Genomic DNA, 21,914 nt, shown 5'->3' with positions numbered 1-21,914 from the left:
TTTGGAAAACGGGGAGAAACCAGAGAAACCATAAACAATCCAAGCATAGGGAGAACATTCAAAGTCAATGCAGAAAGGTCTAAGCTGAGATTCAAGCCCAGAACGATTCATTCTGAGGCAGATGTACAAGCCAAACGAACCACATTACTTTTTATAAAAGATTTGGTAAAATTACTGAAGACCAGAGATTCTGTATACATGTGGAATATAATTAATAGCAATCCAGTATGTAGACCAGGGGTCACCAACACGCCACCAGCAAGGACCACATGAACACTGTTCTGAAAATGGCTGACCAGTGACAGGACATTGTGATAGTACCAAATCTTGGGGAAGTGGTCATTTGAAAATATAAACACTTGCAGATATACATAAAGTGTTATATTATGTAAAGTGTATATTTACTTATCTACTATCTGTTTATAATTACTGTAAGGAAGCCTTAACACGATCTTTGTCTTTAAATAGATGAATATCATTAATTATTTATAATAATATACACACTATAATTAAGGGTAATTTGAGCAAATTTGTTATTTCTGACGTGGGTATAAAATTGGTAGCCCTTCGCAGTAATATACTTGAGAAGTAATTCTCGGTTTCAAAAAGGATTGTGATCCCTGAGGTAGACAAAAAAAAAAAATCACAATAATCATCAATACATATTCTTTTCCAACCCAGTTTTGAGCAAACTCTTTGCAATTTAAATAATTTAAGATCTGTAGCACATGCATGAAGGAGCATAATTTGGTGGCTCATTCGTTCTGTGAATGTCAGTTCATTTGTTCAGGTAACTCAACATAAAGCTGCAGTAGCACATTAGAGTGTCAGTCCCCAGCACGATTCATCTCTATGAATATAATGACTACACGGGTAGATTAATATTTAAGCTTAGTGACATTCGTTTCAATGAAGTACACCCTTTCTCTTTCAGCGTGTGAGCTCCCCTCTGCAGGTGGTGGGATCTCCTACCAAGCTGCAGCGCCTGGGTACCGCGTCCTCCGACATGCCCAGCTATGCCACACTGCAGCGGGTGTCATCGCCCAAACAGTCCCCTAGTCGTCTTGCCAAGTCCTACAGGTTGGTCCGCGTTCATTCTCCCAAGCTAATTTCAATCAACTGTTTTTTAGTCCACATACTGTAGTATTTTAGCTGCCCCATTGCACAAACGAACATTACACAACAGCAACAATAACTGCGCCTGTGCTATCTAATGAGCCAGTAATAACGATGTTTATCATTGGAAAGTTGTAGTAGGCAGTGGTGGAGAACTGTACCGCATAATAACTACAACTAAATGAGGTAACCAAAACATTACAAACACTTGTGATGTGTCAAGCAGTGCTCAACCACTGCAAACTACAACATTTAGTTAGAGGGGAAGTCAACCAAAACATATATATTTTTTAAGAACATGTTCTATGCAAGCCCACTAGTTGAAACAAGGCATTCTGATAAATATTGCGTTTGTGGAATAAGAGTTAATCTACCCGTTTTTAGCAGTCTGTGGGTCAGCCATTTTGTCACTTCTGTCGACTGAAAATGCCATCACAGTTGCTCAGGGCTCAGATAACGACCAATTACAGCTCAACTGTTTTCTGAAGCTGAGACATGATTGATTATCTGAGTCCTGTGCATCTGTGATTTTCCATCATTTTCAGTCGACAGAAGTGACAAAATGGCCGCCCCCTGAGATGGCTAAAAAGGGGTGGTTTTTGCTGCTTCACTCATATTCCACAAACACAATATTAATCAGACTGACGTCTTTCAACTAGTGGGCCTGCTCGGAACATACTCTTGAAAAAAGTATGTTTGGGTTGATTTCCCTATTTAAATGAATACCCCTCTGACATTGTCAGTCAAATCTGGTAATCATTAACCTTGGAAAGGAAGTATGACTAGAGCAAAATACTGAATTTTTAATACAGAGCTCATTCAATCATGTAGCGTTTCAAAACCTTGTCACAATTGCTTAACAGATCAAGCTTTACTACTGGCTAGGAATGTTAAACGTACTTTCCTTGCAGCACCTCATCACCCATCAACATGGTGCCACCGGGTGCCGGCGGCCCCTCCTCCCCACTTTCCATGGCAGCCCCATCAGGAGGAAACCACACGTCATCGCCCATCCACCAACTGAGCTCAGTAGTGGGCAGCTACGCCACCTTGTCGCCCACCAAGCGCATGCTGCATCACATCGGAGGAGAAACCTACAAGATTTCCCATGAGCTGTACGCCAACGCAACCCTGAAAAGGCCTGGGAGCCTGGCAGGTAGAGGTCAAGATGATTTTCATTACCTTTTTCATATTTCCATGTGTGAAGTGCTGTCATGACACACATCTGTATTTTTGAATGAGGAACGGTGCCACTGCAGATACTCTAGTCTCATTTGAAATTGTTTTACTTAAATATGTAGAAATATGTACTGTATGGAGATTTTTAAATAGTGTTTAGTTTTACTACTACATTCAAAAAGAAAATGATGCCTGTTCATCCACATGTCATTTCAGGGGGTTCTGAGCATGTCAACCCACTTTCTAACAGCAAGTTATACTTTCCAATTAAAAATTTAATTAAAATAAATTTTCTTTATATACAGTGCCTAACAGACAAACAAACCTAATACAACAGTATGGAGAAGCTCTTTAAACAAAATCACATTTTCAAATACTAAAACATAAATGTACAAACTCCATTTCCAATGACGTTGGCATGTTGTCTAAATCTATATATATAAATAAATAAAATTAGATCAATGGTTTGCAAGTCAATTTCAACCTATATTTAACTGAAAACACTAAAACCCCAAGGTATTTATTGTTAAAACCAGCTTTGCTGAGCCTTTCGAGGACGCTCCTTTTACACCCAGTCATGACACTCATGACTGTTTCCAATTAACCTATTCACCTGTGGAATGTTCCAAACAGTTGATTTCTGTGTATTCCTTAACTTTCCAGTCTTGTATTGCCCTTTTCCCCAAATTCAAAATGAGGGAAAATTTGCACAAAAAAAAACAAAAAACAATAATATTCATCAGTTGGACCATTAAATATCTTGTCTTTGTAGTGTCTTCTACTGAATATAAATTGAAAAGGATTTGCAAATTACTGTAATCTGTTTTTAGTTTTTATTTACATTTTACACAACGTCCCAACCGAATTGGAATTAGGTCTTGTAAGTTCAAAAACAACAACAAAAAAATTGTCAATCAAATTATTATTCATTGATTAAGATGAATGGATTATCGTTACTTACTTGCATTCTTGGATGTAAAGAAAAAATGTTTCAGTAGTTGAATGTAATGCTTTACTTCACCGAAAATCTTAGTGAATTTAAACGGTGAATTTGCTGTATTCTTCACCCTATTCCTCATTCCAGTTCAAAATGGCAAGACGGTGAGAGCTCACTGAAATTGAAAATGAGCATTAAAGCACATGCTTGAGGGTCTATTCTCCTATGACAGGTGGTTTAACACATTTAAAGCGCTATATTTTTCATTGTGCCCTGAATAATGTTAGACGGAGCTTTTTAAAACGTTTGAACATGAATTGCTTTTAACTATGTTCTTACTCAATCCATGGCACTTCCACGGGACCAATCAAATGTCAGTTTGTGAAGGCAAAATCCTTATTGTTAGTGTTAAGATATCATTATATTGTGTCAGATGCTAATTACTATATACTCAATGATCACTTCAGACCACCAAAAGTCAAAAATCTTTGAAAATTACACACATCAAATGAAATTATACACAAATAAAGCAACTGCTGTATATTTCTTCATGCTATTAGAATAAATTCAAAGCTACATTCTGTATTCTGTATTTACTTTTCCACCGGCTGCATTTCCCTTCCTGTATATTGCAGTTACCTGTACTTTATTTTACCTTGTAATACTGTATAAAAACAATACACATACTGGAATTTGTTGAATTTTTTTCTTTCTTTATTTCAGCTCAATGTGAATAGCCAAGGCACTCAACAACAAGGCATATGAGCACCATCTTTGAATGTGTTACATTTTGCAAAAAGAACTACTGTACTTTCCGGACTATTGAGCAGACCTTAATATGAGATGCACCTCCTAATTCAAAAAAAAAAAAGACCAAAATATATTCAAAAGGGTTCAAAGAGTGTCAAAAAAGTAGTGGTTTATAGTCCGGAAATTACGGAAACTGTACGTATTTTGTAATGATGACGGGAAATGGTTTGCGTTCAAGAAGATAACGCATATTATATTCAAAAACTAGGCAAAAATCTACAGTGTTTTTTAGGACCTTAAAAAACAATTATGTCTATTATTTATGTAATATTATTTGAAAATGGGAATTCAAAGGGAGCACAAAAAGGTTACCTGGATCTCAATGTCCCCCTGTGCAGTATATTACCTCAGTGTCTTCAGTTCATGTGAATCATTTGGCCTTTGATAATTTGTAACCTTCATCAATGTTGTGTGCCACAGGCTCCAGAGGTTCTTACAGCAGCCAGCACAGTCACCTGGGCTCTGAGTTGCGACCGCTGCAGTCTCCAGAGCATCACATCGATCCCATCTACGAAGACAGAGTCTACACCAAACCAAACCTAAGAGGACAAGGTGAGATAAAATGAGGTTTCGGTGGAGGTGGAATGTACACAGGAACTATGCGGGCAAAACGCTCTTATCTACAATACTAAACGCATCCACTAAATACCGTTGTACGAGCCATTTCTGTTATGTGGATTTATTTTGGTATATTCAACCTCCAACCACTCGGGAGAGCAGTGGAGTCAATTTGCCACTTCCAAGGGTCTATATAATTAAGGCAATGACGAGACCCAGGTGTTGCGAGTGTGGAAGGTGCAAACGGTTTTGGACCGTGGTGTCATGGTGGCGTGGTAGTGTGGTGAAACAGGTGGACACTTATATAGTTTCAATATTGGAAAAGAGTAAAAGACAAAGGCGGAAGTTTGGTCCCGCCTCAAGAAAATGGGAAGAAAATAAATCTTTTTGTGGACGTTTTGGTCATTTAACCACGATCTAATCACGAGTCAAACCAAGCCGTCAGCAACCACCGTGGAAATTTTGATTGGCAAAAGGATCACAACAACCCTATAAAGCATTGTGAAACCGAGGAAAAAGCAGACACTAAATGGACAGATGAGGGACAGATTAGGGACAGATTACACCCTAAAACACAATGCTGAACGCAAGTACCTAGAGTGACAGTATTTGAAGAAACTCTAGTCTACACATTAATGATCCCTTCCATTAAACACCACTTTGCAACTTTAATAAAGAAATGTGTTCCAACTGTAAAACCCTTTATAAAGTTGAGTAATAAGACAGTTGAAGCAAATAGAGAAAGACAGTGGAGAAAATAGGCAGTTTAACGGGTGGCAAGGGGTGGCAGCTGCCACCATTACCAAATGATTTGCCACCTCTGTTGGCAATGAATCTATCGATACTAAATTCAAAATTTTATCATAAATGTTCTTTACACTGTCTCCATAGTGTCTATAAAACGTGTGTTTAGCATATAGTGTCTATAAAACGTGTGTTTAGAATGGACTCCTACTCCAATCCCCCCTTCTTTCATCAAGAAATGGTTGCATCCGACCGTGCTACAAATTATTAAAAAATAAATAAGTAAAAGTCACGTGCAATTTAACTTGACCATCCCGGTTGGATCGCAGACGGTCAGCTAAGCTATATTATATTTGTAGTTGCTTTTGTCCATGTTTAATGTGAAATGAAATTTAGTTAGTAGCAGTATTTTTAGATATGAGGAGCAGCGCTATCTATCTTACATCGAGGCTTTTTGCCTGCCTATAGGAGGTTCACAGGAGAAGTTAGACAGTAAACACGTTTATTTACAACTAAGCACAGCTACTGCATGACAAGCTGAAATACGAAAAGGGCGCTCTCTCTCTCTCTCTCTCTCTCTCTCGACCTTGCGTTGCGTTCACGAACTCGCATGAAAGTACTCAAAGAACAGGTCACAACCCCTTCACTCCACGGCAGCGCATATCAATAAAAACGCCTCGCTACGCCAGGTAAAACTGTCTACAACTGCCCGCGGGAGGCATCAAACTCTCTAGTAACACTCTTGAAAAAGATTTAAATAGCCCCAAACTATATATAGCAACATCATGCTGTGAACCATCTCAATTTAGAAACTACTGTGAACAAGACATCACATGATAGTGTGAAGAAAGGGGAGAATAAAAGTAGAACAGAGTGACGCAGCAGGCACTCACTCAGGAAGTTTTCAAAGGTGTGGGAGTTTATTTTAATAATGTTGTAGTGAAGACATAGGCACGTTACATCTGATTGTGTCGTACTATTTACTAGATCAGGTAGGCAAATCTAATTGGGGTCTTGAAGGCAAATTTTCTCGCAGTCACAGTCTGGTAGATAATTACTTTTAAGGCTGACAATTAATCAGAATTAATCCTCTGGGCATTGGCTTGGGTGCTTTGTAATAAAGGCAAATCACCCTTGTCCTAAAATGTTTGCAGTGAAGTACTGGCTATCTCCTGCTAGAGGATTCATAGAACTTTTTATTGCAGTATAAAGAATGACCAATTATAAGATATGTATTGTGGAACGCCGGAATTTTACCCACTCACATATACTCAGGTTACCCAATAACACTTTTGGTTCACCTTTTTGCCATATTTGCAGGCGAAGGCACATAAATGGGAATCTATTTATCTCAGAGGATTTTAAATCCATCTTACACTTCATAAGATACACTAGCATATTCTAAAGTTGTATCTCAAAAAATCTTTATAGAGATAATAATTCTAACTTTTGCTTCACACTGTCCAAAGGACATGAATTTAACAAGTTGCTTAGTATTGTACAATTGGACAATGATTCTCGGCCGGCCGATTATGGGCATTTTGACACATATCAACATCGGAAATAATTTAAAAAATAAAAATAAAAAATAAGTCTGTCGATAAGAGCCCATCGTAAAATTGGGTACTATTTAGGTTTTTTTTCTTTTTCACTTAGTGTCCTAACAGATGCTGCTCAGTTTGTGAACTCCCTGCACTTTGATTTTGTTTCAACTTAAAACGAAGCTACTGTGAAGTGAACCATTAAAATTTCAGTTATACTGAAATTTCAGTACTACCGATGAATATAGTTTTCCGAAATTTCAGTTATACTGAAATTTTGGAAAACTATATTTATTGTGGAAAACTTTAGGAATCTATTTATTTGTTGAAGCTTTCATTTAACTTTTTAAGTCATGCTGCTGAGCCTGAGAGCTCAATTCACTTTTTGTTAGAATTTGAAAATAAAGATGTCTATTGTCTAAGAAAAACTACTACTAATATCAGTATCACCCTTGAAACAAAAAAAAACATAACGGTCTATCGCTACTTGGGTTTCACATTAAATTTCCTTGTGTGGCAATTTTATCTTTACTGTTTCAAGACAAACTGATTATTGTTGTGTAATAAATAAAAATGAAAATGTGTTATTCTTGCGATAGTACAACTCAAATATTTATTGGGGGACATTACATGAGACAGTTAGTTCTGTAAACTCTTTATTTCTTTCTTATGAAGTGGGGAAGCCAATTTACACATTAGCAAAACTTAACATATTCTGTTGACCCAACTTAAAATTGTATCAAAGTTTTGAGTTCACCCAACTTTGTTTTTACAGTAATGTCAAAGAAGATGTAAGACACTTAATGTAAAATAAATCCAAAATAAGGAGCTGCCAGCTTCAGTCAAAAAGTGTTGCGTGGGTGCTCTCACATTGCCGGCGAAATGGAAAAATCACCGCACGCACCGTCCGCTTTTCCCTGATGACCCACACTCACTCTTCTCTGCACTCATAATTGGTTTAGCACATTTAAAGTGACATCACTCAGTAATACATCACTGTATTGCTGCAACTTTATTGCGTTGGTGTAGTTGTTGGATTATTGTTGTTTAGAATCAGTAATTACAGTATTTGTATTAGAGATTTAATTATGTTAAACATTATGCTTAGTTATTAATATTATGTCTAGGTATGTGCTTGTGCATGTTAATTTCTCTTAAGCAAGATGGCCTTGATCTATTTTTCAAAAGAAGTTTGCTACGTTGGCTTCCCCGCAAACGAAGAGCATCTGTCTCATTTGTCTCGACTGCCTGCTTTATGTTTTCTGATATTCTTTAGTGATTTCAGCCTTTTTTTTTTTCAAATGAAAGCCAAGTCCTTCTGTGAGTTTGCTTTCAATCTGAAGTCATCCCATCTGTTCACAAGCTTACACAGCCGTATTTACACACGGTGTTTTTACAACTGCTCGTTTATTTATTTATTTATTTATTTATGTATTTATTTACGTTGTTTTGCTTCTTCCCTTTCCAATTATTTTCTTCTGTGCTGTTTCTACCATTTGTGCTGTTGATGTTGCATGTGTGTAAAACCCGGTTTTGGCACTTTGGTACACCGTCCTCTTCCTCCACTCTGCTCCTATTCAACTACATTAGTTGTGAACCAACTGTACCAAGAGGTCCTCAACTATCTGCTCTGTCCCTACACTGTAGCCCCACCTTCCCCCGGTGTTGATCCAATCCCCTTGCAGCGAACGGGAAGTCAGAGTGCCGCTTCCACCTTCCAAAGAGGCAGCTACGCTACAGGAGGCGGACCTGACTACAGCAACCCTTACCGCACGTTGCAGTTCTGCCCATCCACCGAGTCGCCTTACAGCAAGTCGGGCCCGGCCCTCCCTCCTGAAGCAGCCCTGGGCCGGTCTCCATCTGTGGACAGCATCCAGAAGGATCCAAGGTGAATAATTTTCACTTGGAAGGAGCTGACTTATTGATCAGGCACTTTGTTCTAGTCCCTTCCCTCTCTCACTCACTTAACTTACTGAGGTCCAGATTCACAGAATCAAACATATCAAGACTCTAGAAAACATTGGGCCACTTTCACATATCACAATTAGGTCCCCTTCAACTCAACTGTAGTTCGTTTTCTCCCTCGGTGCACTTTGTTCGGTCAGGCGTGATCGCGGATCATTTGTGGTAGGATCGCGATTCGAACTTGATCCATTCCAACTGGCAAATGAGCCAATCCGGTGTGGCCGTAAACGATATAATGGTGACGTAGTGGTAAAGAGTAAACACTGCAGATGAAACTATATTCACAGAGCAGGGCATTTTACTGAAAAATCGTCATCCGTCATTTGCCTTTTTTTCCGGGGGGAAAAAAATAGTACCCGTCTATAGGCTGGTCAGCCGGCAAATCCGACTAAACTTTCACTTGCACCCCCCGCCCCGCAAGCTGGACGATATTTGAACAGAAATAGTAACAGACTGTGCTTTGGAAGCCTGTTCACAGCCTGGTCCCTTACTCAAATCTGTCCCCCAAGCAACAACGACGCACTAATTAGTTCTTCCATCGAAGCCTCGCCGTGAAAAATAGACGAATGACGGACTGCAGACGAATGGAGGACTAAATAAAGGGATTTGCGTGTATGCTTAATCGGTCTATTTCAAAATTGTTCCTGTCATTCGTCAACCGTCAGCAAAACGGGCGTCCGTCAGTGACGGATAGACAGACCGGTCCGTCACATAGACGCAATGCCCAGCTCTATATATTCGCATCCTCAAAATAACCCAATTGTGCCCCATGCTGCGTTAAACTGCATCAACTGATTTTGGTCAAGGAAACTGAACTGTGGACATGACGTTACCCTGACAACTGTCACACTAGATTATGATGTCGTGCCTTGAGACAGCATTGAGGCATATTTCTGAAGCTCCTCAAAAAGATAATTGTCAGAATTTCTTGGTTGAGGACAATTAAAACTGAATCTGGGCTTTAGTTTGACGCACACATCACACCACATCTTTCACTGTCTGTTCCAGTTGGCTTGACGGTTCAAATCACTTCCACACACCATAGGTCCAATTTATTTATTTTTCAGGAATGAGGAACGTCTCTAGGTATCACACAATGATAGTGTGTACAGAAGGTAATGAGGAAACGGCATCAGGTCTGGTTTTAGACATTGAGAGTGTGAAACAAAGCCAAGACCGAGCCAAGTAACGGATTCATTCAGAAACAAGATACAGATTTAGTTTGTGAGTTTCTTCTCAACTTCCTTCATCTTAATGATTGTACAAACAAGCTGTCGAATGGCGACACAAGCCAATTCAAGTTGTTTCTGCTTGTGAAATGTCAGCCTAGCCCCCACAACTTTTTTGGGGGCACAATTGTACTCTTTCTAATGAGGGGTTATCTCTCCAAGGGGTTTCTCATGTTGTTGCCATTGCTCTTTCCTCCTGCCATCATTGTCGCTCTGGGCTCTCCTGCACATTGCACCCACATTGTGTGTCGGTTCACTCTTAAGCTTCAGCATCGTTGACGTGTCGCTTGCGGCAACCACTCGTATGCACTGATATGACACATCTAGTACAGAACTGTGGTGCATGCTTTATTTTCACCTCGGCATACAGTCATCGTCAGTCATGTGTAGTTGCTCTGATGTGCTAAGGGAATAGTAAGAGCTGATTGAAGTAACACGGGTACATAATATAATCTACAAACTTAACAAAATGAAACTGACAGTGGAGCCATTAATGGTGTAAGGGCTAATCTAAAAATGTAAATCATTCAACAATTTGTAATAAATTAAATTCCTGCAGTCAATATTGAAGTTCCTCATCATTTGTGAATCGCTCCTCAAATGAAATGTATTGATGGTAGTTATATCTACGACATCATTCAAGCGTTAATGTGGAAATAAAACCGACCATAACATGTCATCCTCCGCCACCTGCTGTGTGTGCATGCACTCCACCTCCTCCACCACTGCCTGATAACCAAATGCTGAGAGAAAGTCAAGTCTAGTCGCTTTACTAATCATCACAGTTACTGATTCCACTTTTCTTGCCAGACAGCCAACATATACCTCTCTCTTGTTTCTCTCTACCTCGATAGGTACGACCCCGAATTCCTTGTGTGGAATCAAAATCAAGCCGAGCAAAGAATGACAAAGTAATCCCACTACTTATTTCTGTATATTTATATCTACATTTTGTTCATTTATCTTACCTTTGTCTCATTCACTGAATCTGTCCATCTTCGCTTTATGACACAGACACAAGTGTTGATGGGACATTTCCATTTGTTTTATCACCCATGTACCCATTTTGCATTGCGGTATATCAAAAAGGAATCATCTTTAAAGAAGAAGTCAACCCAAACATATTTTTTTCCAGAGTATGTTCTATGCAGGGCCACTAGTTGAAACACGGCGTTCTGATTAATATTGTGTTTGTGGAATATGAGTTAAGCAGCAAAATCCATCCCTTTTTAGCCATCTCAGGTGGCGGCCATTTTGTCACTTCTGTCAACTAAATATGACATCACAGATGCTCAGGGCTGAGATAACGACCAATCATGGCTCAGCTTCAGAAAACAGGTCGACAGTCAGAGAGTTTGGTCGTTATCTGAGCCCTGAGCAACTGTGATGTCATTTTCAGTTGACAGAAGTGAGAAAATGGCCGCCCCCACAGATGGCTAAAAACAGGTGGATTAATTCTTATTCCACAAACACAATATTTATTTGAATGCCTTGTTTCAACTAGTGGGCCTGCATCGAACATATTCTGGAAAAAAAATATGTTTGGGTTGACTTCCCATTTAAATGAGCCCAGTTTCCACTTGAAGAACAGATGCTGCTTTTTTAAAGTTCTCGGCATTAAATTGTGGCAGTACATAACCCTGGGATAACTCCTTCTGCAGACTAAAATTGCTCATAATTAAAACTGGACTTTTTAATACAGTTAACAACAAATAAATTCATCTAATATTAACCATGGGATTAGATAAGTAACTAACTAGACTGTTTTCACATTTGGAGACATTGGACTGACCAGAACCTCTGATGAGATAAATATTCATCCATCTCTTCTTTGGCTGCCCTGCTAGCCCAAGTCTCTTCATTCATGTGTCTTTCATCTCTTGATTTAGCCAGACATTTTTCTTCATTGTCTGTGTGTGCTTGTCATTTCTGAGTATATTTTGTGATTGACGCACACAATATTCTGTTGGATTGACAATGCATCAGCACTTGCATTTGGTTTTACCTTGAAGCTAAAAAGAAAACAACGGCAGCTGTTTTCATTTTGTTGTACATATTTCAATTCGGTCTTTATACATGATGGAGTTACCATTTACGCGATAAATGCCTGTCATTGAGTGATTCGAATTTAGTGGATGGATAAATGGATGGATGATGGGTTGGCCGATAGGTGGGTTGGTTTGCTGGTTGAGTGATTCATTTGTTGATCGATCAATTGTGTTTGGCAGATCAAGGCCCTGACTTAATACAGTATACTGTCATTTATGTATGCAATGTTGTTAAAGCAATGAAAGGTTTGTGCTAGACTTGATCCGATGCAGCCAAATGTTTTATTGTCTTTCATGCGCATGTGCATCTTGGTTCTCTTTGTGTGTGTTTGTTAGTGTGTGCGCGCGTGCAGATGTGCTATTCACTTGCAGCCTCAGAGTGTTGTGGTTTATGTCAGTTAATCAACCGTGCTGTCATATCTTAGCTAGCACACACTTGTTTTTCTCATCGCCCTTGTTTGACATCGATATGTGAAACTGTATGCTGCCGTTTCAAGTTTGACTTTTCACAAAAACACTAAATAGTGTGTGGACTGCAGTATACGAAATCGGCGAATGAGGTGGAAAATAATCAAGCTTGATATAAGCCTTGATTAAATTTAAAATGGCAACAGAGCTACTATAATTTCATGATGTCAGTCAAATTGCAATATTTCAAGGTACAAATAAAAGAAAGCGGCTGTGACCCCATGATGGAGCTGCAACAATTAAAGACGTATCTTTCCTTTTTTCTTTTTTAGATTTAAAATAACCACAATTAAGAAGTCACAATTCTAGAGCTCAGCAGCGGAGAATCAGTATTTACTTTTGGTCTTTTGTTGTTATATTTTAACATAGTTTGGCTCATGTAAGAGTTGTAGCAGCAGCAGTTTATCTACTCTAGAAATTCAAATCAAAATTAAAATCTCAATCAAAGACCATGTACTATATGTTACCATTTTATGAGTTTGTGTCAGTTATAAAAAGAGTTGATGCTGAGGTTGGCTGTAAAACAAAACAAAAAAAAAACAAAAATCCAATCAAATCAGACCACTGAAAGAACACAACTCTCTGACAAGGTTTAAAGGAACAGAGTGTACGGCTGCAATCTGGGCACTTTATTGCTAAAAGTAAGCAGTTACATTTTGATCCACATTGGATACAAGGGAACAAAATGCGATAAGGACTTAAATCTTATCTGATATAATTTCCCCGAGATCTGCGTTCAGACATTGGGATTGGCTTGTCCATTATTAAACTTAAATTGCTCCCAAAAGCAGTTTCCATCGGGTCCAGTCGAAATTCGATTTGACATTACGCATTCTGTCCCTATTTAGTGAATTTATGCATTGGAAAACAATCCCCAATATAAAGGGGCCAGTTGTGTGAATTCTCACCAATATAAGGAACGTCTTTGTAAAACAATCAAACTTGATACTGTATCTCCAAAAATTAATCAATTATGATGTACATAATAAGCAAGGAATGTCACAAGCAGCATTGCGACGCCAACAAACATCGCATGCAATTAAGAAATGTTGCATAGGCCTACTCTATATGTAAACAAAAATACTTCAAGCATACTAACCCCAAAATGATTACGGATTGATCAGTGGGGACTGAGTCATTGTCCCCAACATCACACTAGAGATAGACCGATATGATTATTAATAGTCAAGGAGGCCGATAACCGATATTTGGAGCCGATATTTATTTTCAGCAAAAAGGAAAATATTGGTGTCAAAATCTAAAAAAAAAAGGAAACTCTGTTGAAACATCTTTGAGCATATGTATACTGAACATTTTTTTAAATTTACATAATGCAGATTTTTTTATTGTTATTATTATAAATGTTTGCCAATATACATGTTGCAAAATTCAAACCAAGAATGTCATTAGCATGTCTTTGAAATGTAAATGAAAACTCAAACAATAGCTCCATATAGTTTTGGAGGAAAGGAAGTCCTCCAAAATTTGAAAGTGACAGAAATGTCAAAATTTCACTTATCTTCATTTTGATTTCAAGCAAAAAAAAAGAAGGCGCAAAGTCTTCCCAGGGTCAGTAGAATCTCTTATAAAGTTAACTGAACATTTAAGTAAATAGTTCCTTGAAGTTAACACAGTTTTAAATTGATTTATTATCATCCATTAGATTTGTTAAAAAAGGCAGATGCCGATATTCATCAAAACACTGAATATCAGAGCCGATAATCGTCCCAGCCGATAATCGGTCCATCCCTACATCATACATCTAATCAAAGGACAGTTGAGCCACATGGTTTTGAAAAATTAGAAAAATAGGTTTGGCTAGGTGTTTGTTATAACTACTAAGAAAAAGCCAGGCAATCGACATATAAATCGAAGTTGCACGCTCAATTAATTCTATATCATGAGTCTGATAACAAATTAATATGACAAAGTACTCATCATTAAAATCGTCAATAAATAACCATGAACCCTCATTGACACAAGTTCAGACTCAATCACTTCCAAAAATTATGATGTTTGTCGACAATCGGATAGAACTATTGTTTTATTTTTAGTGTTTCCTTTCTATATTTTGTTGTGCATGTTTGTTCTACGGATTTCTATCAGGGAATGAGTCATCAACCCTTCCCACCCCACCTCCACCCTAAAGTCCTCTACACGCCAATCCGACGTAAGCAGTCGTGGCCAACTGTCGCGTCGGCCTAGAAGGCGTCAGTAACGGAACACACACACACACATACACGCGCGCACGCACACGCAAACACCACAATGTATTCCTGCAGACTTTAGATTTTTTTAAAGAAAATCCTATCCCATGAAATGTCTCGGCCTCTTTTGGGTGTCCTACATCCTGACATATTGAATTGTAGCATAAACACACACACGCACACACTCGCGCACACCCCTTCACAGACAAGTGGCCATGAAAGATAGCCCACCTGGTTGCTTAGAAACAAAGAGTGAATTGACAGTCCGTCACTACTTAGTCCCAGTTCATTGAATTGCCAAATGAAACATTAAGCTCTCTTTGCTGACACGTACACACACACACACACACACACACATGCGCACACACCCACATTTATTATGTACGTATTTTGCAGAGGGAAAAATCATTGCTTTCCCAAAAAGAGTTATTCAGCTTTTCTTTTCCTAGATCTCTTTTCCTTCACCTTGACTGTATTCTATTTAGTCCTACTTTAGTTAAGATTCAAGAAATCCACAGGCATAACAGCAGGGAGATGTGCTGTGGTTGAACAAAAACAAGCTTATTTATAGGACACACAAAAGCTGATGGAAAAGAAAAGACAAGAAGTAACCAACACAGATCACTTGACAATTTGTTTGATGTCCCTTGAAGTGAAAATATCGGGGATGAGGTCATTAATCTTGCCATCAACATTTCTACATTTATGTGCAGTCATGTGAGCAGATTTATTCTGCTTGATTTCTTAAAATAAGTAACACTGTGTCAGAGCAATGTGTTTAAGCACATCTGCTTCCCCCTAAGTGAAGTATTTAATGACTGGCTTTGGCATTTAGAAATAAAACCCGACCGTGCCTGCTTGCCATGCATGGGCAATATCGTTCATGTTGTTTTTGAAGGTCACCGGGGCCATGCTGCCTGACCTTAAGTGACTACTTACAAATGAATGAACAAAACATAAATACACGTTCTATACGTTCACATATATTCATCATTCAAAACAAATTCATTACGAATTTGTTTGTTCATGATAAAATCGCATTAAGGGTTATTTTGCACAACCATGTTCTTTTCTTGAGCGCTCAATTTTCAAAAGCTGACTTTTGCCTCTGATCACGGCGGGTGGAGAGTGCGGATGGTCCATACATTTTTATCTCGATGTACACCAGCGGCGGGGACAGAACGTGGCTAATGGGTGGGCCTGGAAAAATCAGGGTGGGCCTAAATATTTCTCTCACCGAGCACAATCCTCCTGTCCCAACATCGTTTATTCAAATACAATGACAAACTGAATAATATGAAGTTCAGATTTTCCTTAGACAACCAGAATTATGCCATTCATAATATTCAATAAATCCAAAAACACAATAAAACAAAAACTCAAAAATCATTTGATAATAATTTACACACAAAAAAAGTAGATATTTTTTCATGAATCTTACTGGGTGGGCAGTCTGTCAATCTGGGTGGGCCTGTGCACATCCAGGCCCCTCCAAGGCTCCGCCCCTGATGTACACAATCACTTTATGGTTTGTTGATTGACATTATTTCGCAAATTTTAATGGAAATCTGTTGAGTAGATTTTGTACAACCCTGCTAACTAACTCAAATTCGTACAGTGAAATTACTCTTGCTTGATATTCACAGATGGTGCAGTTGTATTTACTTATCCTGCTATGATATTGTCACACAGTGTTTTGGGCTGAGAGCACCTCGTGTTCCCATTTTTCTGGAACACACATTCACAGCAAGAGAGACAGCTGCTGAGCAAAAAAAACTAATACAGCTCCGGGCTGAGATTCATAGTGAATGAATGAACCATTCTAGTGCAATTCTTTTCGGCAGGACATAGCGAAGAGAAGAAGGTAACACTTTGGATTGACTCTAATTTGCTCTCAAGTCTGAGCAATGTCATGGCTGCTGGTGATTTGGTCCCAGAATAGCTACACTATTCCCCATATATTCAGAGAATTGCACAACATGTATGTTGTATGCGTGCTTGCCTGAAGAAGAACATAGCCTTAGGAATTAGGCTTGAGTTTGATCCACTATGACGTGCCACTTTTTATTTGGGTGTTTGCTATTCCAGGCTGTGTTTCTGTCGTTTTGCTGGATGTGTTTTTTGTGTTTTGTTTACCATGCTCTCTTTGTCCCATAACGTCTGCACAGTGTTTTCTCTTGTTCTTGTTTTCTGATAAAAAAGGATAAGTTCATGAGTTAATGGAACATGTGTGAGCGAATCATATTGTTTGCGTGCAGAGTGTCAACAGTGTCACTTCATTCATTACAAGTGTTGCCTGTCCAGTCCTTGTTATATCGTAGGTATGAAGCACTATTGTAATTGTTTGCTTGTTTGATGGAGTCAAGCACAACAAGAGGGAATAATTGCTCTGGTTTGAAGAGTAATAGACTCAGACCCCTTCCTGAAACAACACAAAATTGTGTTGGAGTTAGGGCTATAGCTATCAAATATGTTGGTTAGGGGTAGGGCTCCTCTATGATGAAAAAAAAATATTAGTCATGATTATTTTGGAAATAAGTAAAATCCTGATTATTCAAATGATCATTTTTTTGGTACAAAACACAAAATGTTTAAACGTAAAAAACGTATAAAGAGAAATCAATGGAAGCACGTTCCTAACTAAATTACTAAAATTAGTTATTTAAAAATAAAAAAAAACCAGTGTAAACATATAAATTCAAATATGATTTCCTTGTGTAAACAAACATAGTGCATTGGATATAAATGAATATTGATAAGTGTTTTTTACGATTATGCCAATTTTGTAATCGCGGAGTTTAAATATCGTAATTGTAATTTCGATTGTAATTGCATTTCGATTAATTGCACAGCCCTAGTTAGGGGTGTTAAAATAGTTCATTAATTGCAATCAATTAATTACAGTTAAAGTTAAAGCATTGTTTTTTTTTTAATCGTGTTAATCTAAATTTTTAGCTCTAACTTTTATATTTCTGCATGATGATGAGATCTGTTTCGATGCATGGGGATTGTGCTTGAATTGTTGGGGGTGTAAAAGACAATGGTCAAGTCAATGTCACACCCTGAAGTGGACACTGATTGACTCTCATTGTGTTTGGTATAACCTAATAGGCTCCTATTTTTGGTGAGAGGGAAAGTTCAGGAGCAGAGAGAAGACGTGAAAATGGAGGAGCATGTGAGAGTTGTTAGTCCAATGAATGGTACATTTAAAAACGCCCTAACGGCACTATTGATAAAGGCAGAGTGATATGCCTTCGTTGTGAGAAGGACTTTGCTTACCAAAGAAGCAGTTCAAGCCTATCACATAAATAACCAGCTGCGACTAAAGCCACAGCTAGCGATAGCAACGAAGATGCTAATGTAGCGAGCCATTGCAAAGTTCTTCGCCAAACTCAACTCAAGAACAGCCCACATATGAGCAAGTCTGCGGCCGACATGCTGCCGAAAGTTCTTGCAAAGCGAATAGCGATGAACTGCAGAGACCGATCAACATAGTTGAAGACAAGGCCTGAATTGAGGTCTTTCAAACAGCGTCCAATGACCCATCATACAAACCACTGCAGTGATGACGGTGAAAAGAGAGGTAAACTTAACGTTTTGGTGAGGGATTCGGACAAATGTATTGCTATAATCGCAGATCACTGGACCTCAACCCGTTAGTTAACTTGCATGTAACTAATGTATGGTCAATGTATGGAGCATTCTATTCTTGGCAGAGTAAATCCCTTATTCATGTGCTGTTCATCCACTTTGAAGTTGTAAACTGTTATACAATACAATGACAATACAATTTTATTTATATAGCGCATTTCATAACAGCTAGAGCTGTAACAAAGCACTTTACAAACAATACAATAAATAGAACAAAAACAATAAATGGCTGTGATACACGTATTAATAAATATAGACATAAATAATATATAAATATAAATAAAATATAAATAATGAAGCCAATAAATTAACATAAAACACTATACAACTGACACCGGAAAAGAGCTGAAAATTTCAGGTCTGATCAAAAGCCCTCAAAGCTGCTGAACGCTGTGGCAAATATACACTGTTTACTTCCATTTTTACTTTACTTACTTACATTAGTATTCATTATTCAGTTATTCATTGTGTGTGTATTAGTTATATAAGGAGCTGTAACATATATTTGAACCAAGAAACTGCGCTTGAGAAGGCATGTAACCTCTCAACCTGCAATGATCTTTTTTCGTACTGACAGATAGGAGGAGTTCATCTAATGTTGGGCCTTCAATTCAATAGTGATCAATTGTAATAATAAATTGTAATTGTGAGATGAGTCAAATATTGGAGTTATTACTGTAAGTGATAAAAGAATAGCGTTAGGTGTGGGTCTGTGGTTTTTATTTCGTCCTTTTTCAGTTTAATCTTTTTAATTAAATGATTGAGAGTCCAATTCTTCATGCAGATGCTTTTGGTGCTACTGCTTGACTCTGTAATGAAATGTAACAGACACAAATAAACATCCACGTCTGCCTCCTTACTCAGCTTGAACATTTGAAGACTTATTGGACAATTAACCCACAAGGTGACCTGAACTAGGCTATGTCATCTCTGATTATCTCGACTGAAGGCCATGCCACTGCAGTGTTTACATTGTTAATGTTGTTGCTGTGGCTATTTTAATTGAAATGTGCTTGAAGTGGGGGAATAAATAATAATAACAGTAATAATAATAATAATAATAATAATAATAATAATAATAATAATAATAATAATAATAATAATAGTTATACAGGGATTCCCCATTTTATGAATGAGTTCCGTTCCTACACTGGCGATGTAACACGAATTTTCGCGTATGTCGGATTTCACCGTGAAAGTCGAAATTCATGTCAAAATACTTTGTATAAAATAATGAAAATACATTGAAATAAAAAGCGTAAGATGCTGTACTTAGCAATACTGCTGAGAAGTGGATGGAGAAGGAGGAGAAGCGAAAAAGGCAAAGATACTGCCGGCGCGCAAATAGACACGATCGAGAAACTATGCGCATGCTCATTGCTCTACCGCCAGGATTGCTGGTCTTTGTAGTACAGGCAGTGCTTGTATGCGGAAGTGCGTTGTTTGGCGCCAAACCCATCGCAAATAGACTAGCAGAGGTAACCAAGCTCAGAGACGCAGCACAAAAGCACACTTTTGGCGCGAGGAGGAAACCGGCTGTTTCATTCATGTGGTGAGTGACATGAATCTCAATTGTTTTATTGTTTTACAGTTGAAAGTAACAAGCGGAAATGACGTCCATTTGAGTCATGACGCTGTGTGTCGCCGTACACGGTGGGTTATTCAAATGCCGGAGCAACTCTGTCCGCTCAATCATGTAAACGGGATATTCAGAATGTTTTTGTCTTTTGGACAATTTTGACTTTAACCCGAATATTGACTGCATGTAAACGTAGTCACTATGGTGCTGGGGACAAAATGGAGGAGGAGGCAAGGGCCTCGTAAAGTCGAAGCGTCGTAGGTCGCGTACGTCGTAATACGAGGACTGCTTGTAATAATAATGTGAACAACACTTTCCCTTAGCCGGATTCAAAATGTTGTCTTGCGGTGTCCGTATTAATATCTGTGTTCAGATTCTCAAATGTGAGCATGTCCACGGGGGTTTGTCCGATGCTGCATTCAGAATAAGATGAAAGTAAACTAGTTTACACTGAAGCAGAAAAACGTATCTTCACTATATGTGCAACCAAAACGTCTTAGAACTCTCAGAAATATTTTCAGATAAATCAAACTGTGCTAAAGTAACTCCAACTCACATATTGAAAGTTGTACAAGATGGATTATCAAAAGTTAAACTATTACAAGTACTACAGACAAAATCATAGTAAAACCTCATCCTTTCACCATATCCTCTGGTCTCTAATTTACAATGCTAAATCACATTGACTGGAACAAAAAGGAATGATCCAATTTCCGTTGGTTCCAAGAAACAGGATGCTTTTATCTATTTTGATTATTGATAAGTCTCCCGAAAGAAGGAAGCTTCTCAATATCTGATAAGCCTGAGCTCCCCTTCTTCAACTCCACTCTCATTTCGCTTTAACTTTATTCTCTCTTGTCACATCATTCTCACATTAATTATTTGTCTGTCTTTCATCACACACACCCTTTCACATATTTATAAGCTTAGTGCGCTTGCCTGTGGGTGTGGGTGGATGCATGTGTGTTTGTGTGTGCGTGTGTGTTAATGTTTGTATGCGCTGTAATTGTGCCTGTGAGCAAATGCATTAAGAAAACCTTTCGCAGGATAGAACCAAAGTGAATGTGGCTAATGTGTGTGTGGGGGGGGGGGGTAGTCTCATTTGCACCTGAAAGGACTTGTTCATGTGGAATTTGCTTTTCGGTTAGCAGAATTGATAAGCCACATGTGACCCTGATGCAGATGTGGTATAGGAATATGGATAGATGGACAGCTGAATACATAAAGCTTGTCATGAAAAAACACATCATGTCGGGTCACGTTTTCACTTAGCAGTATGAATCAAAACACGATGAAATAGAACAGTATTGGCCACAAAGAATACTGTATGTGTTCAGCGCACCTGCCTCATAGTAAAAATGTTCTACATTCAAATATTGGTTGTTTCTTCCTGAGGAAAATTGTATTACCAGAATGTTAGAAGGCAGATACTAAAGTTTCAAGTACAACATGGAACATTTGTCTACATTTCTGAATGGACTATTCCACTATTCTGATCATGTTTTAGGTTGGCTGGCTAGTGTAAGACAACATTTTTCTCATGGGTGATGTGATTTAAAAAAAAAGGATCATCTTAGCAATAACAGTATATTCAGAGAAAACTTAACTACCATATTAATAATCTGAGCTGTGCATCTCCTATTTCCCTTCTGCATATTTAATCGACCCATGTGGTCCCAGTCGGTCCGAGTCAGCCAAACAACGTCGAGAACGGACTTAGCCTGTACCACGTCACACGCAGGTGCCGCACTCCTGACACACGGCAGAGTAAGGAAAAAATAAAACAGTGTTGTGTACCTTGCGGTCCCACAGACGCAATGACATGTGCCCCATATTGTTTTTTATTTCACCGATCACCACGCTGTGCATGTGCCTGTAGTTT

The 21,914-nt window shown here is 38.4% G+C and overlaps 1 protein-coding gene across 9 annotated transcripts in view; it reads left to right on the top strand.

Moving 5' to 3' along the window:
• Positions 1-21,914, top strand: part of ctnnd2b (catenin (cadherin-associated protein), delta 2b) — a 166,315-nt gene that overhangs the window by 89,056 nt on the left and 55,345 nt on the right. For 3 of the 9 annotated variants that reach the window (XM_086042890.1, XM_086042892.1, XM_086042898.1), the window contains 5 exons: positions 935-1,080; positions 2,028-2,278; positions 4,463-4,594; positions 8,476-8,773; positions 10,934-10,990. In XM_086042890.1, the coding sequence (XP_085899016.1) occupies positions 935-1,080; positions 2,028-2,278; positions 4,463-4,594; positions 8,476-8,773; positions 10,934-10,990 (884 nt within the window). The remainder of the gene's footprint in view (positions 1-934; positions 1,081-2,027; positions 2,279-4,462; positions 4,595-8,475; positions 8,774-10,933; positions 10,991-21,914) is intronic. The other 6 variants (XM_086042895.1, XM_086042897.1, XM_086042891.1 and 3 more) reach the window with 5 other exon arrangements.

This window comes from Filicampus tigris, chromosome 10 (genome assembly GCF_054856515.1).
Source record: "Filicampus tigris isolate MCC_2025a chromosome 10, RoL_Ftig_1.0, whole genome shotgun sequence".
Classification (NCBI taxonomy): Eukaryota; Metazoa; Chordata; class Actinopteri; order Syngnathiformes; family Syngnathidae; genus Filicampus; species Filicampus tigris.
The sequence above is the reverse complement of the archived record's forward strand: the minus strand, read 5'-3'. Positions and strand labels throughout refer to the sequence as shown.